Source organism: Vespa crabro, chromosome 4 (assembly GCF_910589235.1).
Source record: "Vespa crabro chromosome 4, iyVesCrab1.2, whole genome shotgun sequence".
In the NCBI taxonomy this organism is placed as follows: domain Eukaryota; kingdom Metazoa; phylum Arthropoda; class Insecta; order Hymenoptera; family Vespidae; genus Vespa; species Vespa crabro.
Genome location: NC_060958.1, coordinates 10,941,135 through 10,961,936, shown reverse-complemented (window position 1 = coordinate 10,961,936; position 20,802 = coordinate 10,941,135). Strand labels below are relative to the sequence as shown.

Sequence of the window (20,802 nt, the reverse complement as noted above, 5' to 3'; positions counted from 1 at the left end):
ATATAGAAACGCATAGACGTATATTGTATTACTAAATATTAAACGGGAAGGAAAAGTTGTCAAAAGTATTTTCATATTGCCAGTGTTATTTAAAAGGTATTCGACGAGCACTCGGAAGACCAAGTTTTAATATATCCTTTCGTGACCTCCTATATGCGTGGTATTCAACAACATAAAAATGCTCACACCTACGTACGCGATACATTTAGCTGACATTTCACTCCATTTACGTTTCATCAAACAAATATTCCAAATAGCATGATTATTATCCATGATGATTATCCCGATAGTTAACCCGAGTTCAAACAGTATTTTATCGTGTAACATATGTACATCGATTCTGACAAAAGATCTTTTTGTTAACGTATTTAGAAATTACAATACAATCTACTTATGTATCGTACATAGATGCCATTAAGAATACAATTTGGTAACTTGCCAAATAGGAAAGATAAGAGAGCTCATTGTCAGAAATAAAAGGGCTTGGACAGTGGAAAGGATAGGATAAGATAAGAAGAGAAAATTGCTGGAGTCCACAGATTTATCGTAAAATTGTTATCCTACATGTTGTAGTCTTCTTGTCGATCTTTCTTTAAATTCAAATAATATTCAAATATCTTTAAGTAAAAATCTAACACATTATTATATTATTACATTCTTAAAAGAGTAGTATTTTGCTTTCAAATAGTTTCTTTGATGCGTGTCATCGTATAAACGAGCGAGTATCAACGAATAGAAAAATGTAGAAGCCTTAGCACAATGAAGCCTAGCCTAATCAGATTATCCTATCAGCAGACAGATACTTATGGATTATCTTCGAATACTTTAAAAATCTTTTGAAAAATATTGAAATATTTTATTGTCATTCAATTGTTTGTTATTTTAGGAAATTTAAAAGAGGAATGAATGAAAACTTATAAAATTATTATGTAGATCTGCATCGAACAGTAATATGATTACTGAAAATGATAATAGAATCATTGTTAATTCTTTCCTGGGCATATAAGCGCGTTGACGTGTATTAGAATAGAGAGAACTACGACAAATCGGGGGTCGTTTACATGAAACTAACCGAAAACTCCCACCTGCTAAGAGGGCAGCGAGCTCTTTCTCCTCCCATTTCCCTCTCTTTCTCCCACTCCTCTCTCTCTTTCTCTCTATCTCTAAGCAAGTCGAGAGAGTTAGGGTGGGTTTTAACCGCAACTGAATCCAGTGAACTGGAACCCGTGATGTCGATCTTGTCGTACTCTAGACTACGTAAAGACGACGACTTATGAATAAAACTGACGAGGAATTGCCAATGGAAAGATGTCTAATCAATCGTAATTCCTCGATTAAACGATAGTTCCAAAGTTCGTTTGTTACATTATTTTGAAAAAAATCTATACTTGAAAGAATCTGCTATTGTTATTTCTTACATTGATTTATTATATTTTCTTATTTCATCGCAATTTTTCAAAAGAGATTATAAATATATTGATAAAAGTTTTAACGAAAGTATTCGAATTTTTCTTCATGATGGATCGTAAAAGGGAGAAAGAAAAAAAAGGGGAGAAAAAAAAAAAAGAACAAAAAGATAAAAAAGAAGAAAAAGAAGGGATACTCATCGAAGTTGGAAAGATATTAGGAAACTTGGATTGATGCCAAACAATTAAGGGAGACAGAGATACCATTGTCATAGATACTATTCCTAGAATTATGGCGTAACAAACGAATGCTATATGACGAAGGACGAAGACGACGTAAAAGAAAGAGAACGAGGGTAGAAGTAGATCGTTCAAGCGTAAATAAACGTTGACTCCAGAAACTTTTAGTTATAGTTATACGAATCGTATATCGTGAATCATCTCTCCTTTCTCGTCTTATCGATTCGGCTTTTGTTTTCTTAAGAAAAACAATCGAAAAATTCGATTCGATTATTTACGTTTCTTATTATACGTACCAAACATAATATTACGATTTGGTCATTCGTCGTTCTAACGTTACCTACGATAGAACGGAGACGTTCATTCGGATCATTAATTCTTATGGAGTTTCCCCCATGTGTAAGTAGTATTTTCTTTTTAAATTGAAACAAAAGTAATCAATTTGGATTATTTTCGAGAACGATTAGAAAATGTCACTAAGTCCTTTAACCTTAAATCGAGTCTAAGCGTAACAATGGAAATTCTTATAGATGCGTTTCGTACGTGTTTATCAGCTGGATTAGAAAAATTAGGTTAATGCCAAATGGAAACGTGCCAAGCTTATTTCTAAACATAAGTTATCTCGATAGTCGAAGACGAAATGTTCTGGACATACTTTGTGATTTGACGAAAACGAAGAAAAGTGGAAGTGAACGCTAAGAGGTTAACTCGTAAATATGTATGTAGTTAGAATCGAACGATATATTTATATCGTAAAATGACGGAAAGGACAAACGAAGAAACAAAGAAAGAAAAATAGTGAAAGAGATATATATTTTATATATTGATGTATATATATATATATATATATATATATATTTTAATATATATCGTGATATTATTTTTAGAAGAGCAGATTTTATTGAATCATTCCTTTACTTCAAATCGTAAAGGAAAACCAGCTTTAACGATTGAAATGCATTCTCGATTTGATCGTTCTCCTTCGCTTGCCAATTGGTTTCTTGAAAGAAATGACTTGTATACGAATAGATCGAGTGGAAATATTCTTGATGGTCCTCTAAAAGGAGATAAAAGAGGGAAGGGAGCCAAATAGAGATAAAGAATAAATCAGATTATCGTCAACACAGAGAGAAGGAGAATATTTTTAAAGATTTCCTTCTTTTATTACCCTTTCTCTTTCTTTCTCTTTCTATTTTCGATTTTGATGTGATGTGAATGAAGATAAAAATAATGGCATAAAGTTTTCTCATTTTGTGAAAAAGAAAAAAAAAAAAAAAAAAAAAAATCCATCGGTTTTCTTTAACGTTCGTCTTTTGGTTATGCCATTTCAATAAAGTATCTCAATGAAATCCTATCTTAGGGAGTGTAGTCGATACGAATTTATAGTTTAACCCTCGTTCCGGTAACGCGACCCATTTAATCTGCCCTAGATAAGCTACCATCCTCAAATCCCCATCGCATACCCATCGACTATTCTATATTATGTACTTTACTGTTTCAACCTGTCTTATTAGTCCCAAGGGAAGAAAGGATCTCTCTTTCTCTCTCACACTTTGAAGATTAAAAGTTTCGGATCTTTTTTTAATGAAATATTCAATTACTTCTCGTACAGAAATATTATAGTTCGTAGAATCGATCAAGTTAAGATTAGATCGATGTATCTACATGGAAAAGCATAAGATATTTCTAACGGAATTTTATGAAAACGCTACCATAGAGATACGTCGCGTCATCGCCGTTTATAGTTGTTAGCGGAAACGATGTTCGATAAGGAAGCCACATTGTTCGTGATCATGCACGCGTTATACCAAAGCTAACTGCCTGTTGCATCGAATACTGCTTTGCGCTCCTTCAGTGTCAGACACAAAGAGATATGTGCATGTCTATGAAGTCTCTCTCTCTCTCTCTCTCTCTCTCTCTCTCTCTCTCTCTCTCTCTCTCTCTCTCTCTCCCTCTCCCTCTCTCTCTCTCTCTCCTCTCTTGTCCTTTCATGGAACATACGCAAGCATAGAAACGTCAATTACGATTGACGAGAACATTTGCTAGCTCTCTTTCGATTCGTCGAATTTAATAGCATCTGCATCAGCATCGGCATCAGCATCGACATCAACGACAGCAGTTATTTCTACGACTCGTTCTGAATAAATTTCCGTATTTCGCTAGGGAAGACAGATGTCAGAAGGCAGAGGCGTTTCCGTGGGAACGACAGATCGATCTTTGGTTCAATGCACGGTACGCATTCGTAACCCAGCTGTAGGAATAGGTACTAACGTAAAACATGTCTAATAAATTAGTTTCTATAATTGAACTTCGATTTTCTCGAGAACGTGTACGTTCTGTGTAAGTGCATATTAGTTTCCACTTCTTCCTACGCTTTTATTTTCTCTATCTATCTTACTTTCTCTAACTCTTCCAATGTCTTCCATTCCTACCACGATGGGAATCCTTCCTCCTCTCGTCCATCCATTCTTTTTTTTCCAATTCTCTTTCCATTTCCCTTCCTTCCTCTTTCCACGATATCCAGAAGCAATTTCTGATTCCGTGATACAAATCTTTTCTCCACCCACGACTACTTTCTTCCGGTTCTTCGTTTTTTCCCTAGAGTCCTTTCTTTTACTTTCTTCGTCTTATCTTCTTTCTAAGCACCTCAAAGGTCAATTTCAATACTTTCAGAGTAAGAGAAAGAGAGATATCACGAAAGCACTCGGAAAGAACTAGGCCGATGAGCTTTTTCGATGATCTCGAGGAAAAAAAAAAAAAGAAAAAGAAAAAAAAGATAGAAAAGATAGATTGAACCGTGAAACGTATTTGATTTTTAATTAACGCACAAATGCACACAATTTATCTTGTGCATATCGAAAATTTTTTTTTCTTTTTTTTTTTTTTTTTTTTAATTATAACTTTAATCAATTCAAGGAAATTGCACAAATATAGGTGGAGAGAAATAAGTCACCAGAATGAAGGCGATAAAAAGTAGACTCCACTGAAAGTTTTATATTTTATGCTTACGCAGCGAAATCACGGAATGCTGTCCAGGCTACTCGTATAAACTGCAAAATTTTCTCGTTTACACCCTTCGAACGAATCAATCGAGTATCCACCTGACATAATTATTTTTCATGGCCGATTAAAATACTCAATAACGTTTTAACAACGACAACGAAAGAAGAACGTGGTTGGTATTTGAATTGAATACATACGGTAGGACCTACCAGAGTTGCGGAGTGAAATCAATACCATCGGTTTACCACTGCTAAAAGCAGCAAGTCAATCAGATACGTTATACTATTATGCCTCGAATTCGGAGATAGTCAAGGTCCAATAAGTAACCTAACCTTCCAAAAAATCTGATAAATACTATTAATGAGTTAATGGCAACATCTTCAGTAACATCGATGATTTATGCTCTTCGAACAATTCGGAATAATACAAAATTATTTCATTGTATCGAATTATTTCATTTTTACGTCAAAAAAGAAGCTTTTAAATGTAATAATAATAATAATAATAATAATAATAATAATAATAATAATAATAATAATAATAATAATAATAATCGTAATATAAAAGATTGTAATAAAAAAAATAAAGATCACAAAGATCATGGGATTTATTAGTATTGGATATCTTTACCGGAGGTGATCCGTGAACTTTTGATGAAACGCCCACTGCATTAATTAGTCCTTTTAGTAAACATCTCCTCCTACACTCATGCGTGATTTTGTTACCTACGCGCATGATTAAATTTTCCTTGTTGATTTTTGCATTATTAATAAACGCTTTCATTGTTTCCTTTCTTTCTTTCTCTTTCTCTCTCTCTCTTTTTTTTTTTTTTTTTTTTAGAAATTCATATTATCAAAGACCGAACAAAAATGAAATACATGAAATACAAAAATGAATACATATTGGAGAGAACGTATATATAAGAAAAGAGAGACAAAAGGAAGTGATAACGAACGGATAGAAAAAGACAAACGATAGAACGCGATAGAAAGAATGAGTTGACTGGACTTTGCTTAGACTTCTACATCCATCAACGTCAACCTGTTGCAAATAACGTCCACGCTTTTCTCTGTAATATAACTTTTTTCTTCTTCTATTTATTTATTTATTTATTTTTTTTTTTTTTAGATCTAACAGGTTATATATTGCAAAATCTTGGAAAAAAATCTTCGAATAAAGTAGTCCATTACGTGTCTTACAATTAGACTAAACGTATTCGATCGAGAATGTTTACGTCATATAAGCAGCCTAAATCGATCATCGTGTGTACACACGTGCGAACGTTTGGTACACACGACGCACGTAATCCAGAACTATATACCTAAGTATGCGATCGTACGTACGATCTATTTGTATATACAATAAGAATAAACATCATCCGATCTATGATTAATACTGAATACTAATAATACAGTACGTGTAATTATCTTATGCGTGTAATCGAACAATGGATAAATAGTAAAGCATATTTCGCTGCTTTATCACATACATACATCGAATGTATAACACTTCTATAGTTTTATGGAAAACGCAAGTGGCGTGAGAGTAATCGATTATCGAGCTACCGAGAGACAAATGCGACACGGTTTCCAGTTCACGTCATTAATATTACGTTCTTCGACGAGGAAAGAGAAAGAGAAAGAAAAAAAGAGAGAGAGAGAGAGAGAGCGAGAAAGAGATATATACCAATCGGATGTTTTAAAAGGTACATTTCTAATATCCATACATTGGTACGAGGCTAAATTAATGTCATCTCGTACGCATGTGCGAGCAGGAAATATTCGAGAGAATACGAGAGAGAGAGAGAGAGAGAGAGAGAGAGAGAGAGAGAGAGGGAGAGTTCATGATATCATTTACTGTGTATATATAGTACACTTATACGATTATTTATCATAATGCGATAGCAAATAAAAGATAATATCCGTCTTTTTCTTTTATCTTTCTCTTTTCTTTTCTTTCCTTTTCTCAAAATAAAATCGATTATTTTAACTCGATATTACATTCGATTCTTTCGCTTGACGTATACCACCGTGACGTCCCTTTGATTGGTAGCAACGCTTCATTTTTGTCTCTCTTTCAATTCTTTTCTCCTCTGCTCCTCTCTCATCGTCGGCTCATAGAACGAGCTATGCGGTATAATAAACGCAAGTGCCAGGCGTATATCTACACACAAAAGCTATGTACGTTGGTTCTGACGCTTCCTTTGACATAACTGGAGCTTAGCTGTGCCAGCATTAAAACTTGCCGAGTGGAAGAAGAAGGAGAGTGAAAGACAGAGTGAACGAGAGTAAGAGAGAGAGAGAGAGAGAGAGACAAAGTAAGAAGAAGGTCGTACACGGCATAGTTTTATTATATCTAGATAATAGATCACGTGTCTCCCGATGTATCCGCACTTGGATAATTACTTCCCCGATGAAAATTTGTTATCGTAATGTATACGAATCGTACTTAAAAGAATGGTGGATGAAGGGATAAGAAAAGTGAGAGAAAAGGAAAATAAATAATGGCACTTTTCTAGCCAACGTGAGAAACGGAACAGACGTGTTGGCTTTCCGAACAAAACAAAAACAAAAAGAAAGAAAGAAAAAAAGATGAAATCATCGCTTCGAAAGAAGGAACGTGAGAGAATATGAGAAAAAGAGAGAAAGAAAGGGAAAGAGAGAAAGAGGAAGGAAGAAAAAGAATTGTCGTGCGTGTGCGCGAGCGATGGTGTAGGTGTAGAGGATGATAAACCAACCCTAGCTGGCAGCTACAACGGCAACCAGGGCAAGGACGATTACCAACCCCCAGCCCCTGTTTCCGTCTCCCTCGTGGGACTGGCAAGCAACCGCCGACACCCTTCGCTCTATCTCTATCTTTCTCTCTCTCTTTCTCTCTGCTTTCGAACTTAACGGTTACCTCGCTCCGCTTCGCTATTGAATTCGGCTGCCGAGCTGAAGAATATCAAGGCTCATTTATCGCCTTTCACCACGAAAGCCATCGAGTCAAACGAGCATTACCGCCTTTCTAGATTTCGTTTAACAAATCCTATCGTTGATTTTTTTTTCTTGCTTTTTTTCCTCCCTTTTTCCCTCCTCCTCCTCCCGCTCCACCCCCTCTCTTTTCCTTATTTTCCTTCTTTCTTTCACCGTAAAACGCGAGCATTACGAATCAAAGAAAGTTTCGAGGACGTATGAGTATGCGCTATACCCGTTGTTAGTATTCAATACATAACGTTTGTTTTTTCCTCTTTCAAACGTTTCTAACCATCCACCATTAGACTTATGTTCGAGTAGAGATATAAGAAGGATTTAGACTCACTCTCGTCCGTTTGTGGCGCCGATAAAATGGCGCTGTGTTTCTTCTTGACATCCTCGACATTCGTCTGGATTCTATCTATCATTTCACGTATCTCCTCCACCTAGAAGAAAATAAAAATACAAATAAAAGAGAGAAAAAAGAGAAAAAAGAAGCATGAAAGCAAAGAGACAATATAAGTTAGTACGATTAATGATAAAGTGAATGTTTCTTTCTTCCACTTTTTTTCTTTCTTTCTTTCTTTCACTCGAGGAAAAAAAAAAGAAAGAAAAAGTAAACAGCGAGCACGCTACAAGTGAACCCGATTTAATCGAGCTTTCTCGTGCACGTACACATGTACATACGTATATATTATGCATATACATATGTAACGTGCTTTCCGGATTGAACCATGCATCACGTCACACTCGAGGAATAATAGTTGGCACTGTGGAAAAAAGAGAGAGAGAGAGAGAGAGACAGAGAGAGTAGCGTCGCCAAGTCACGCTCGTAAAGGACTACAAGAGTCCGGGCAAGTAGTAAAAGCTACGTCTGATCGAACATACACGTGAGTATAGAAACCCGATATGTGTGAGAGGTCGGCTAGGAGAAATAAGAACACTCTGAAGTGGTTTAGCCTGTTGTAAGACGATTCAATGAAGCGTGTAATAACAATAACAATAACAATAATAATAACAACGATAATAATTCGTTAGATTGAAATTTTACGTAATTAAAAATCAGATAAATATTAAATACGACTAATTATTTGAACAATTGTTCGTTTGGTATATGAAATATCATTACTATTCATTTCAATAATCGTTTCTTTGAAAAATTTATAAGGAATTTATATTTACAGCTTGAAATGAATTCATTTAGAAAACGAATATATAGGGACAATCATTGTCGTCGTCTCTTTCTCTCTCTTTCTCTTTCTCTTTCTCTCATACACACACACACACACACATACAGACACACACATTGGCGTAGATAATATGCTATTTCAAGTTCTAGGGTAAGCCTCGTTAGTGTCAAAGTATATCACTAACTCAAAACTACTTCTGCGAGTGATCTCCTCAAGGCTGCCTACTCAAAGATGTCTGATGAAAGGACAGGGTTTGTTTAGATTCCATATATATATCATATTCTCGCGTAAATGGTTCATTCCTTGGAATCATTATCCTATGTATTTTACACTTTCGTATAGATTAATTTATTAATATTATTTTACAAAGTTCTTTTTCCTTTTATAAATGTGACATTCGTTGTAAACGTTATTCCCGTACTTTTAATAATTTTCTATGTATTTCCTTGATTCTTGTTAAAAAAAAAAAAAAAAAAAAAAAAAAAGGGAATAAAAAAGAAAGAAAAAAGAAAAAATACACGCTTCCAAACAAAAAAAAAAAAAGAAAACGAAAAAAAGAAAAGAAAAGAAAGGCAAAAACGAAAGAAAGAAAAATCAGGACGAAAGAATGAAATTAAAAAATCCGTGAGGTATAAGAGCGTACACGCTGTGGGAAAATGTGCAATTGTGGAGTGAACGTTAAAAGGAACGTTCGAAACATGCGTCACGATCGGTGGTACGGATTAAGGACAATCCAGGGAGATTTTTCCCGTTATTCTTGAATAGGAAGGACTTTTGAAAGAAAGATACGGATGCGATAAAATACGTGTGTTCTTCCTCCTTCCTCTCTCTCTCTCTCTCGCAAGAGTAAAGTAAATCCGACGACGTAGAGCCGGCTTAAAACGAGAGGAAAGATCCGTTTGAAGAAGAGGATGCATATTAAGAGATAAACATCGAAGTACGATAATGATCTTACGAAAAGAGCGTTCCATTTGGAGAGATCAAGAAAGAAAAAAAAAAAATTGAATAGACGAAGGGATGATGATGAGACCGAGTTTCGAGAGTATATAAAAGGTATGGATAAACTTTATAACGTTTGGAATCACGTACCATGATATCAAAATTTAAGGAACAGTTATGAAATATGTTCTGAACACTCGTAACTAATGATATACAGCGTTGTATCTTAAAAATGTGGAACTCATTACCCTTTCTCGAGACTTTTTTTCTCTCTCTCTCTCTCTCTCTCTCTTTTTTTCTTTTTTTATCAGTTTGTAAAACTACAAGCCTACAGCAAAATTATCCTCCTAATTATAAGTCTAAAAAGTCTCGAGAAAAAGTAATCGACTTTTAAAAATTATCGTTCCGTGCTGTATGTATCACTGATGGTGTACAAGTTAAACTTTCCATTCAGGCGGCTTGTACCAGGGGTAGTACATGCTGGCACATTTATTTAATGCCCTAAAAATATATAAAACTGATTGCAGCATTACGTGTACCAAGGATGGTACACGATGTAATAATTACTATATACAAGCTAATTGCTTATGGATTGATGATATGATGAAATATTGTATGATAATATATCAATCTTTACTTAAAACATTAAATGGCCTGAATGAAAGGTTGAACAAAAAGCGCCTCGGCACGGAACGTGTTAAAAAGGGTAGACAGAAAAGTACTACAGAGAGGAAGGGGAAAAAAAAAAAAGAAAGTTCATTAGAGCATTTGTGTTCTATATATAATATCTCGCTATAGTTACTCTCATCATTTTTTTTTTTATATTTTCACAAATGTGTCCAGTTTTTAAATAAATCTTTTAATGACGATTGTCTATTCTAAATGATTCATATTTAATAAATGCTTAATTGTTTTTCTTAAAAAAAAAAAAAAAAAAAAAAAGAAAAAAGAAAAAAAAAGAAAAAAAAATAGTGCGCGTACATTTAACTTATTCTATTTTACGTTTAATCATTTTTCAACAAATACTGTAACACCATTTTCATCGATGTTTCAGTTTATATCTATATATATATTTTTTTTTTCTTTTTTCTATCCAACACGAACTATTTACCAATAGGGAGCTTTTTGTGTAGGAGTTCACCTCGCATATCGAGGACGTCGATATACGAGGTATCGAATATGACTCATGACAGGGCCACCCCTCCGAGTATATAATAAACGTGTTCAGTTCGTTGTCATAAGCTAACGGGACAGGAAAGGAGAAAAGTAAGATGATCGACAATGACGAAGGGAGGTTGAATCGAGAAGAATGACGGTATTTTATCAGGGACAATACACATATATGGAGAAGAAAGAGGAAAAGGGAGAAGAAGAAGGAAAAAAAGAGGAAAAAGAAAAAGAAGTAGTAGAAGAAGAAGAAGAAGAAGAAGAAGAAGAAAAAGGTGAACATTGTCCTCGTTAAAAGTCCAAGACCGATAGCTAGCTCGTTCGAGCTGTGCACGGTCTCGTGAATTCTCTCTTCTCTTCGATACTGGTTTAACCTACTTTCGAACGCCGAATCGCGCCATCGAATCGCACCGTCGTTGTCGTCGTCCTCGTCGTCGTCGTCATCGGAAATAAAACGACAAGCGGCACAAAACGGGAAACGGGGAAAACCGGAAGATACGAAGATATATATATATATATATAATGGACCAAAAGTTTCTACGTAATTTTTAAAAATCAATTACTTCTTTTCGAGACTTTTTAGGCTTATAATTAGGAGTATAATTTTAGAAATTGGACTTACAGTTTTCCAAACTGATAAAAAAAAAAAAGAAAAAAAAATGAACTTGCAAAGTCTCGAAAAAAAAAAAGCAAATCATTTGAAAACTTTTGGCTCGCTCTTTATATTATAACGTTAAATTAAAAGAATAAAAGAGAAGAATAAAAGAAAAGTATAAAAAGGAAGAAATGAGAATCATTAACTTTACGACGATTAAATGGGATAGAAAAACTATTAAGAAGACGATAAAAATGTTAAGAATTAAAGAAATAGGAAGAAGGGAAATAAGAAATTGTTTGGAACATTTTAACATAGCGTGTAAATGGAATAAAATAAGCATTAGAGTTTTCAAAAGTTTAACAAGTCAGCATGGAGAAAATAAAAATTGGGAACAGTAACGTGCAAAACTTTTTGACAACCTAACAAAATTTTCAGTTCGAATCGTTAAAAGGATAGCACCGGAATATAACGTTCGTTCCAATCACGACTTCTTTTCTAAATTAGTCTAGCAATTCATTGCGGATTATCTAATTCAACTTAGTTTTCCCTCGTTCGATCAGTTCTTCGTCACATCACTAGGACGACTAATCTGATTGATTTTAATCCGAACTTATATACTATATATAAGCTCGAATCTTAATTTAAATTCCTTAAACTTTGTAGATAGTCGAATTCAATTTCTTTTTAATTTAAATTCATCGGAAGATTGGTTACTCGAATTTTCAAAATGAAAAATAATTATTTCATTTCTTTTAAACGGGCAATTGAGTTATCATTGAACGATTACTAATATTTTTAGTTTTTCAATGAGAAATCGCATTATCGAAAAATATTTATATTGAATTTTACGAATCGAAACGAATTCAAAGGAAATCATTGAGAACGATTGGTGTATACTGAAACGTGTATAGGGGGGAAAAAAAAAAAAAGTAAAAGAAAAAATAGATAGAAAATATGAAGAAAGAAGAGAATAATTCCATTAGATGAATGAGGGCTTATAGAAAGAAAGCTCTCAATGTCGTCGATCTCCATGATCGATCTATGAACCTTATCTCACGAGAATACTTATTAATAAGAAATGAAAGCGAAAGCTTAAACTCACCTCCGCAAAAAACTCCGTCATGAAGTCATCCGGCCCGCCGACATTGACGGACACCTCGTCCGCCACGTCATCGTCGTCCGACTGGGCCTGTAATAAATAAAAATAACACTTATCGAATAATTGTCGAGATAAAAGGGAAAAAAAGGAAGGAAAAGGAAGGAAAAAAAAGCAACATAAAAAAAAAAATAGAAGATGAAGAAGGAAGCAAAGGAGATAAAAAAAGAAGATGAATATAGAATGATCGATAGAACAATATATCGGGAAGTTACGACGATAACTTTTAGTGTCAACGATTCTCACGCATGCTGGCCCCTATCGATTTTTCTTTTCTCTTTCGTTTTAACGTTAGAAGCTTACGAAAGCTTTTCCCGAGGTCAAGAGGTTTTTTTATTCTTCTTTACGGTTATGTGATTGGCGATTTTGAAGGGTCTCGTTGTCCTCGTCATTATCCTCCGTCCTCGTTCCTCTCTAATCGTATGGTTCAAGCTCCCACGTATTCGAACGCACAGTGCGTGCCATTCTCTCATCCCCGATAAGACTTCCTTCCTCTCTGGTGTAACACGACGTAATCGTATTATCGTTCGACGAGCCGCGATCTTGACCCGTCGCTAAACTAACGGCCTTCGCCGTTAGCGAGAATTGAGTAGTAATCATGGAAAATCGTGAGAACGATGATCACCAAACGGTTAGGACAGAGTTATTTCATCGTTCCAACTAACGAACGACACGTTGCTTTTTCTTTTTTTCCTATTTCATTTTCTTTCTCATCCAATTAACGTTCTAATGGTCAATATGATAGAAAAAAATTCATTCGGAAATATATCATATAGGAAAGTAACTTTCAATGATGAATCTATTGGGAACTTAATGAAATTTATATTTCATTTTCATCGACTAATTCCTTGAGCTTTGATCGATACTATATTTGCATACAATCAAAAGTCATTTTTAGACATCAGATGTGTTAATACAGTCTAATAAAGGGGGTCGGTAAGGCGGCCGCCGACCACTACGGCGATCGATACTTCTCGCCTGTAGACACCAGGCGAAATCTGCGCGCGAAAATTCATTCGGGCCATTAAAAAATGCTCGCTTATATCAATAAGTTAGAATTGGACATTGGATAACAATCGATAGCGATTAATATACCACGATCGTATTGTGTGATATGAAAAGGAAGACTGAAAGAGGATAAAAAGCATGGGAGGTAGATAGATAGATAGATGGAGAGAGAGAGAGAGAGAGAGAGAGAGAGAGAGAGAGAGAGAGAGAAAGAGAGGATAACGTTTAAATTCATCTAGCGAAGGATTATCGGACCGACCGAGATGGAAGAACTTTTAAATTAGTCAAGCAAAAAAGTATACGATGCAAAGACAGATTGAGAGAGAGGAAGAGAGAAAAGTGATAAAGGAGAGAAGAGAGTAAGAGGAACTTGTTGCGTGTTGATACCGTATTAACTAACTTATACAGACACATACGCACACAAGGATACACATAAATACACACACACACACACACACACACACACATCATTTATCGCATAAATTATATCAGAGCTATTGAATCGTGCAAACTTTCCCCAAAATGAAATTTATTCTGAATGAAATTTATTCAAAATTAGATTTTGTTCTATAACGTTTCCCCTTAACTTTTTCCATACGAAGATACTTTTTGAACTTATATCGATAGTTATAGATACATACTTCTTTTATATTCCGAATAAAGAAATTCTCTAATGAAAAGATGACGTATGCGCATTTGAAACGATGTTAGTTTTACTTATCGTTAGTTTGAAGATTCACGACTATTATCGAAATGATTAACAATCGTTCATATATATGTACATATGTACATATGTATTTGCATATGCATAGATATATATATATATATATATATATGCATTAATATCATAATGAAACAATAGCAAGTAGGGATTAACATTCGTTAGAAGTAACAAAAATTCATTTCTTGAAAAAGATAACGTCTTATCGAATTTTGTCGAATTAAAATAAGAAAAATGAAATAATGTCTGGTAATAATTTTTGATTATGTTCATTGAGAATTAATTCATCGTTACTTTATCGATATGAAATTTTAAATATCGTGCCTGAAGGCGTGAAGGAAAACATAAATGTGAATTCCATGTGATCCTTTTAGAGTTTCTCTCTCTCTCTCTCTCTCTCTTTTACTTATTGTTTTTAGAGGAAGAGAAGAAAAGAGAGAGAGAGAGAGAGAGAGAGAGAGAGTTACGTACGTACTATAGTACCGTGCTTCGATTCCGTCACTCTGACGCAAACGCATCCTTTACGCAGCTACCAATGAATGACGGAATCGAAGATATATAATCATTGTGTCGATTTTCTCTCTCTCTCTCTCTCTCTTTCTCTCTCTCTCTCTTTCTCTTTCTCTCTCTCTCTCTCTCCGTTCTCTTTGAAATTCTCATATGTAATCATAAATTATGAATCATTCTGAACAAAGAATAAATGACTCGAATTGAAATTGATTCTTTTGATATCATGAAAAGCACGAGTTCCTTTAACGAACGATAAGATAAAGATCTTTCCAATTTTTTTTTCTTTTTACAGTTTTTTTTTTTTTTTTTTTTTTTTTTCCTTTTACCTTGAAGATCAAATATATCGAAGAAAACTAAACCGATGGATATTTTTAAAGGAAAGAAAGAAAGAAAGAACGAAAAGTCGAAAAATCGATTAACTAGGAATACAATTAAATCCAAAGAGTTTAAAGGAAAGTTTCATTGAAGTGTTACGAATGAAAATCCCTTTGAAAGAGGTTAAGAAAAATGATCATTGTGACAGTTCGATAGAGTATCCATGTTACTGATGTTTAATAATACTTGATGATATCGGGCGTATTCGAAAAAGGAAAAGAATTGCAAGGATAGAACGAACTGTCAGAATCACGTCGTCATCGTCATCGTCATAATAATCCCAATCGTCATCGTCGTCGGCGTCTATGACTCGCCGTAAGCGGAAACGCCTGTTTCGGCTAGTGCCAAAGGCGTACGCCGGCCTAGAATGAGAGAGAGAGAGAGAGAGAGATGCGTGTTCGATGACAGATCCACCGTGCCAAGAAAAAGGCGAGAAAAGAGGACAGAATAAGAGAAGGGGGATGGATTTTATAGGATATTTAAAAAAGATTAAAGAAAAAAGAAAAATTATGACACGAACAAAAAGAAAAAAAATTTAATTGACTTTCTCTCTCTCTCTCTCTCTCTCTCTCTCTCTCTCTCTTTCTGCCTTTTTTCTTATTCGTTAGGTTTCACTCTTTCTTTTCCTTTCTCTCTCTCTCTCTCTCTCTCTTCCTCTTTCTCTCTATCTCTTTCTCTTTCTCTCTCTCTCTCTCTCTCTTTCTCTCTTTCTCTCTCTCTCATTTACTCTCTTTCTTTTTCTTTTTCTCTCTTTTAAGAATACTTCTCATCGTATATATCTAGATACGAACGAACACACTCACCGCGACTAAAGCTGCTAATCTATCCTTGGTCATGCTGATGGGTGACGAGGCGTTGCGAGTCAACGGATGTACGGTGCAATTAACCTAGCGGGTAATCCCATTCACGATTTCATCCATGTACGACGAGCACGGCCACTAAAAACTAAAGGAAACGGACGCACTAGTCGCGAGAGACACGATCGCAAAATCGATACACTCGCGAACTCGCCTGCTTCTGCAGTGCCGTCCAGTGACGTGCGCTTGCGTCGATTACGTCAGCACGCGACAGGAACGTACTCAGGATAATGGGTGCCCCTTTAACATTCGACGGCATTCAATTTTCTTCATATTTCTTTTTCTTTTTTCCTTTTTTTTTTCTCTCCTGAGACTTTTATCCTTTTAAGAAATTTTTTTTCTTCTTACTCGGAAATGATGTATTACGTTTTATAATCATTCTTCATGTTTTTTACGATCACGATTTTTGTATCATATACGTGAATCGTTCATTTGAAAAACGATCATTACATTTATTATGTTTCAACGAATTAAATAAATAATTTAGAATAATTTTCAATTATTTCCGATTTGAAAAGGTATTCATAAATGATTGAAATATTGTCGTGTATTATATAGTTGAATGTACCTGAGGAATGCTATGCTCTGATTGGTTCGTTCGATGTGTTAGCAAGATGATGAAGTTGGACACTTGTATAAATACGAATTATACATTACTGATGCTTACTATTAAAATTGACCAATAGCATTACAGAACATAGAGTATAAACTTTATGATTAGAATCTATAATGTAAAACATATAATATGTAAAGAATTTTTTATTTAACATTTTCCAATTACAAATAATAGATGTTTTCGCGACGACAAATTAAATTTATCTTACCTTTTATTTTAATGTATTTCATCTTAATATTAATAGAATATCTATTAGAATTATATTCCAATCGTTAACTTATGAAAAGTTCAATGAAGACGCATTAATATGCGTTTTAGGAAATTTTCTTTCTTGTTTTTTTTTTTTTCCTTTTCTTTTTCTTTCTTTTTATATGATTCCAAAATGAACACTATCATTGTTGTAGCCACTCATCTTGATGGCGTATATGTTACGTTTTTGAAGATGTCGCCTCTTTAAAACGCATTTCTATTGTCATGTTTTTTCGAATATCGTTATATCGTGTTTTATTTTATCAATTTAATGGGATAAAAATAAAAATTAAATTTTTTTACATCGATTAGAAGAAGAATTTTTCACAAATTCGATCTAACATCGTTCAACGAATGACAAGGAAGACAGGAGGCACCGCTCGTCGGCTTAAAGGAACGCCATTGTGAGCCATAACGACTGTGCCGCACGGTAAGTTCTATCGGTCATTTTCACGTACATCGTTGCTTCCCGGGAAATTTTGTACGAACGTCGGCGAATTTTGTCAGATTCGAGGAAAAATAAAGGTTCACTCATATATCACATATATTTTTTCATGAAATATCGGTGAGAAATATTAAGTACGTTAGTGAAAAAAAGTCTTGTATGCATAACGGAGGGAGCCATTCTTCGTGAAACGCAAATTCTAGTCTCCGCGTGTTAAGGGTAAAAGATAGAAAGAGAGAGAGATAGAATAGGAGGAACAGAGCGCGGGACGTTGATACAGCCGGCTTTTTTTTTTCGAGTTAATCGACCGACTAATTTCCGAATGTGTTTCTTTTTTTTTCTCATTTATATGTCTTAAAATATTATAGAAATTAACGCGCTTTTAAATTCATCGATCACTTCTTCGACACGTGATTTGAAGGTGATTACGGGTTTTCCAGTAACAGCAAAAGAGAATAGCTACACGCTGGCCGAAAAAGCGTTCATCTTTTAACCGATTTTATTAAAGGCTTTGTGATATCTCTGTACTTTTTAATTGCATTGTTTTCTATTATTCCCTTGTATTAAAATGAAAATATTTTTAATACAGGCGAAAATCATTTAACATCTTTTTTTTCTTTTTTTTTTCTTTTTTTTTTTTTTTTCTGTATAAGATTACCGCATTGTAGATAACGTGTGCTCTAGTTTGTACCATAGCGAATTAATATTTGATATATGTATATGTGTATATATATATATATATATATATATATGTGTAAAATATTCAGTTGAATTTACGTTTAATAATATGAATAATAAAATGCAGTTAATTATCGACGAATCAATTTTGTGGGGGTAGTAATTTAGATTAAAACTTTTTTTTTATGTTTATCTTTCAGATCTTCTCTTATAAATAAATTCCTTGGATATAGCTTAAAATATCATCAAAATGGCGCAAGAACCAGATATGCCCACCTTCAAGTGCGTACTTGTTGGTGATGGTGGTACTGGAAAGACAACTTTTGTCAAACGCCATTTGACGGGTGAATTTGAAAAGAAATATGTTGCAACATTAGGAGTAGAAGTACATCCACTGATCTTTCACACAAATAGAGGTCCAATAAGATTCAATGTGTGGGATACAGCTGGTCAAGAAAAGTTTGGTGGTTTACGAGATGGTTATTATATACAAGGACAATGTGCTGTAATCATGTTCGATGTTACGTCTAGAGTGACGTATAAAAATGTACCTAATTGGCACAGAGATTTGGTGCGAGTTTGCGAAAATATACCTATTGTATTGTGCGGTAACAAGGTTGATATTAAGGATAGGAAAGTAAAGGCCAAAAGTATCGTCTTCCATAGGAAGAAGAATCTTCAGGTATTAAATTGTCTTTAATCTTTTTCTAAGATTATCCTCGTATCAAATATAATTTTAAATTTTAACTTTAAGTAAAATAAGCAACGATGAATCTCAGAATTCTTAATCTAACATGAAGACATTATTCTGTCCCTCTAATCTGAGCTTAAATTTGCAAAAAATAATTGTAATTTCCTTAACTTATAATAATGTACATTCATGGATATATATATATATGTGTGTATTTGTGTGTATATTTATGTTGTCCTATTTCATGTGTATGTTACAGTACTATGACATTAGTGCAAAAAGCAATTACAATTTTGAAAAACCATTTTTGTGGTTGGCACGCAAATTGATTGGAGATCCAAATCTTGAGTTTGTTGCTATGCCTGCATTACTTCCACCAGAAGTTACAATGGATCCACAATGGCAGCAACAAATTGAAAAGGATCTTAAAGAAGCGCAAGAAACGGCATTGCCAGAGGATGATGAAGATCTTTAGGTTATTTCACTGTGTGTATGGTCCTTATGGGAGAAAGATTTGCAAGTGTACCTTGGGTACTATGCAGCTTGGGCGTCTAACATATATGAAGATTAAAAAAAAAAAAAAAAGAAAAAAAAAGACAAAAAAAAAAGAAAAAAAAAAAAGAAAAAAAATGCATGCAGAGCTTAATTTGATACTTAATGCAAATCACCAGAAATACTTCTGTGACTTCATATACCAGGAATATTGCCTTAAAGAGGGAGATTCTAACAAATTATTATTTGTTATGCATCCATACACATCTACACATGTGTATACAAAATATCAAAGAACGTGATTTTACATAATATAACATTAGTTACAAATTTCTACAGGTGTATCTTCTCATTCCCTTATAACTTCCATTATAAAGAACCGCTGTAAGCCTTATTACGAAAAGAAAATTTCAAATTGTCAGAAATGTTTTGAAAAGATATATACGTCGAACGCACATAAATGAGACATATAAATGTTTAAAAATTAGGCGTTAAATGATAAAAATTAATTTTATATCCTATAATTTTTTTTTATTATCCTATAATTGTCATCATCCAATAGGTATAAATATAATCATAAAGAAGAGAATTCGAAACTTCAAGTTTGAACCCACTTTAAGGCATACTTAAGAAATTAATTCAATCTGCTATTTATATTGTTGCAACATTCTTGTTATGAAATATGAAAGATGAATTGCCTGTTTTTCTTAACGGATGTATGTTGTAGCGAATGCTCGGCTGCAAAGATGTGTACTTGTAATTTTTCTGAAGTGTGCATACTTCTTACGTGAGATGTTCAAATGCTCGAGAGAGATCGCAGGTAATAGAATTGAATTAGAACAATTTTTGATCAATGTAGCGAATCTAACTCTTCAATATTTTTCTTTTTTTTTTCTAAAATGTTGGATAATATCAAGCAAAAATGATAGAAGAAAAAATTTTATTCATTCTTGTTAATAATTTTGTAATTACGTTATTGGTAATGTGTTTTTTATCTTATTAAAATAAAAATGATATCTAATATTATTACTTGCAATGATCCAAGAAGATTAAACTAAAACTAATTTATAATAAAAAAAAAAAAAAAAATAATTTCACTAATATATTTTATTTGTTTATTTAAAAGTGTTTGATATTATCAAGCATTTTAAGAAATGATATTTGAAGACTGTTTCAAGTATGAAGTCTCATCACAATAGGAAAAATACTTTAACAGGAATAGAAACAGTTCGTGTCTGCTCGCGTTATTAACGAGGATCGTTTACTATTTTTGTAAGAGAAAGTGAATGTATGATTTGTTCAACTTAAATTATATAAACAGTGTTTTCCTTTTCTACGTATGAATATTTGTTTGTTTGTGTCCCTTGTTCCCATTAATGAAACCTGTCTGGAAAGAAATGTGTCTGAAAGTATGAACAAAAACAATTAGCTATGAAGAGAATGAATGTATACACAGTCTTATTTATTAGTAAGAAAGTGTTATACCCATTAAAAGCAGATTGTACTG

General features: G+C 33.8%; 2 protein-coding genes across 10 annotated transcripts in view; one reads left to right on the top strand and one right to left on the bottom strand.

Annotated features, from left to right (window-relative positions):
- The window catches only part of LOC124423741 (syntaxin-1A), a 36,203-nt gene extending 19,906 nt beyond the window's left edge, over window positions 1-16,297 (bottom strand). For 5 of the 7 annotated variants that reach the window (XR_006942149.1, XR_006942150.1, XR_006942151.1 and 2 more), the window contains exons 1-3: window positions 16,071-16,296; window positions 12,600-12,686; window positions 7,950-8,049 (exon numbers count right to left, since the gene is read on the bottom strand). Coding sequence is in view for 4 of the 7 variants with exons in the window: in XM_046961852.1 (XP_046817808.1) it covers window positions 7,950-8,049; window positions 12,600-12,686; window positions 16,071-16,103 (220 nt within the window). In the remaining 3 variants the exon portion in view is untranslated. Of the gene's footprint in view, window positions 1-7,949; window positions 8,050-12,599; window positions 12,687-16,070 lie in introns of all 7 variants that reach the window. The other 2 variants (XM_046961849.1, XM_046961851.1) reach the window with 2 other exon arrangements.
- A 967-nt stretch (window positions 16,298-17,264) lies between these two features.
- Window positions 17,265-20,635, top strand: LOC124423516 (GTP-binding nuclear protein Ran). Of its 3 annotated transcripts, none has more exons than XM_046961304.1 (3): window positions 17,265-17,419; window positions 18,313-18,794; window positions 19,063-20,635. In XM_046961304.1, exons 2-3 carry the CDS (start codon window positions 18,363-18,365, stop codon window positions 19,276-19,278), a joined length of 648 nt encoding a protein of 215 aa, XP_046817260.1. In that variant the 5' UTR covers window positions 17,265-17,419; window positions 18,313-18,362; the 3' UTR covers window positions 19,279-20,635. The 3 variants fall into 3 exon arrangements, with proteins under 3 accessions (XP_046817260.1, XP_046817261.1, XP_046817262.1); XM_046961305.1 differs by having other exon boundaries at window positions 17,405-17,514; XM_046961306.1 differs by lacking the exon at window positions 17,265-17,419 and adding an exon at window positions 17,703-17,855.
- The last annotated feature ends 167 nt before the right edge of the window (window positions 20,636-20,802 follow it).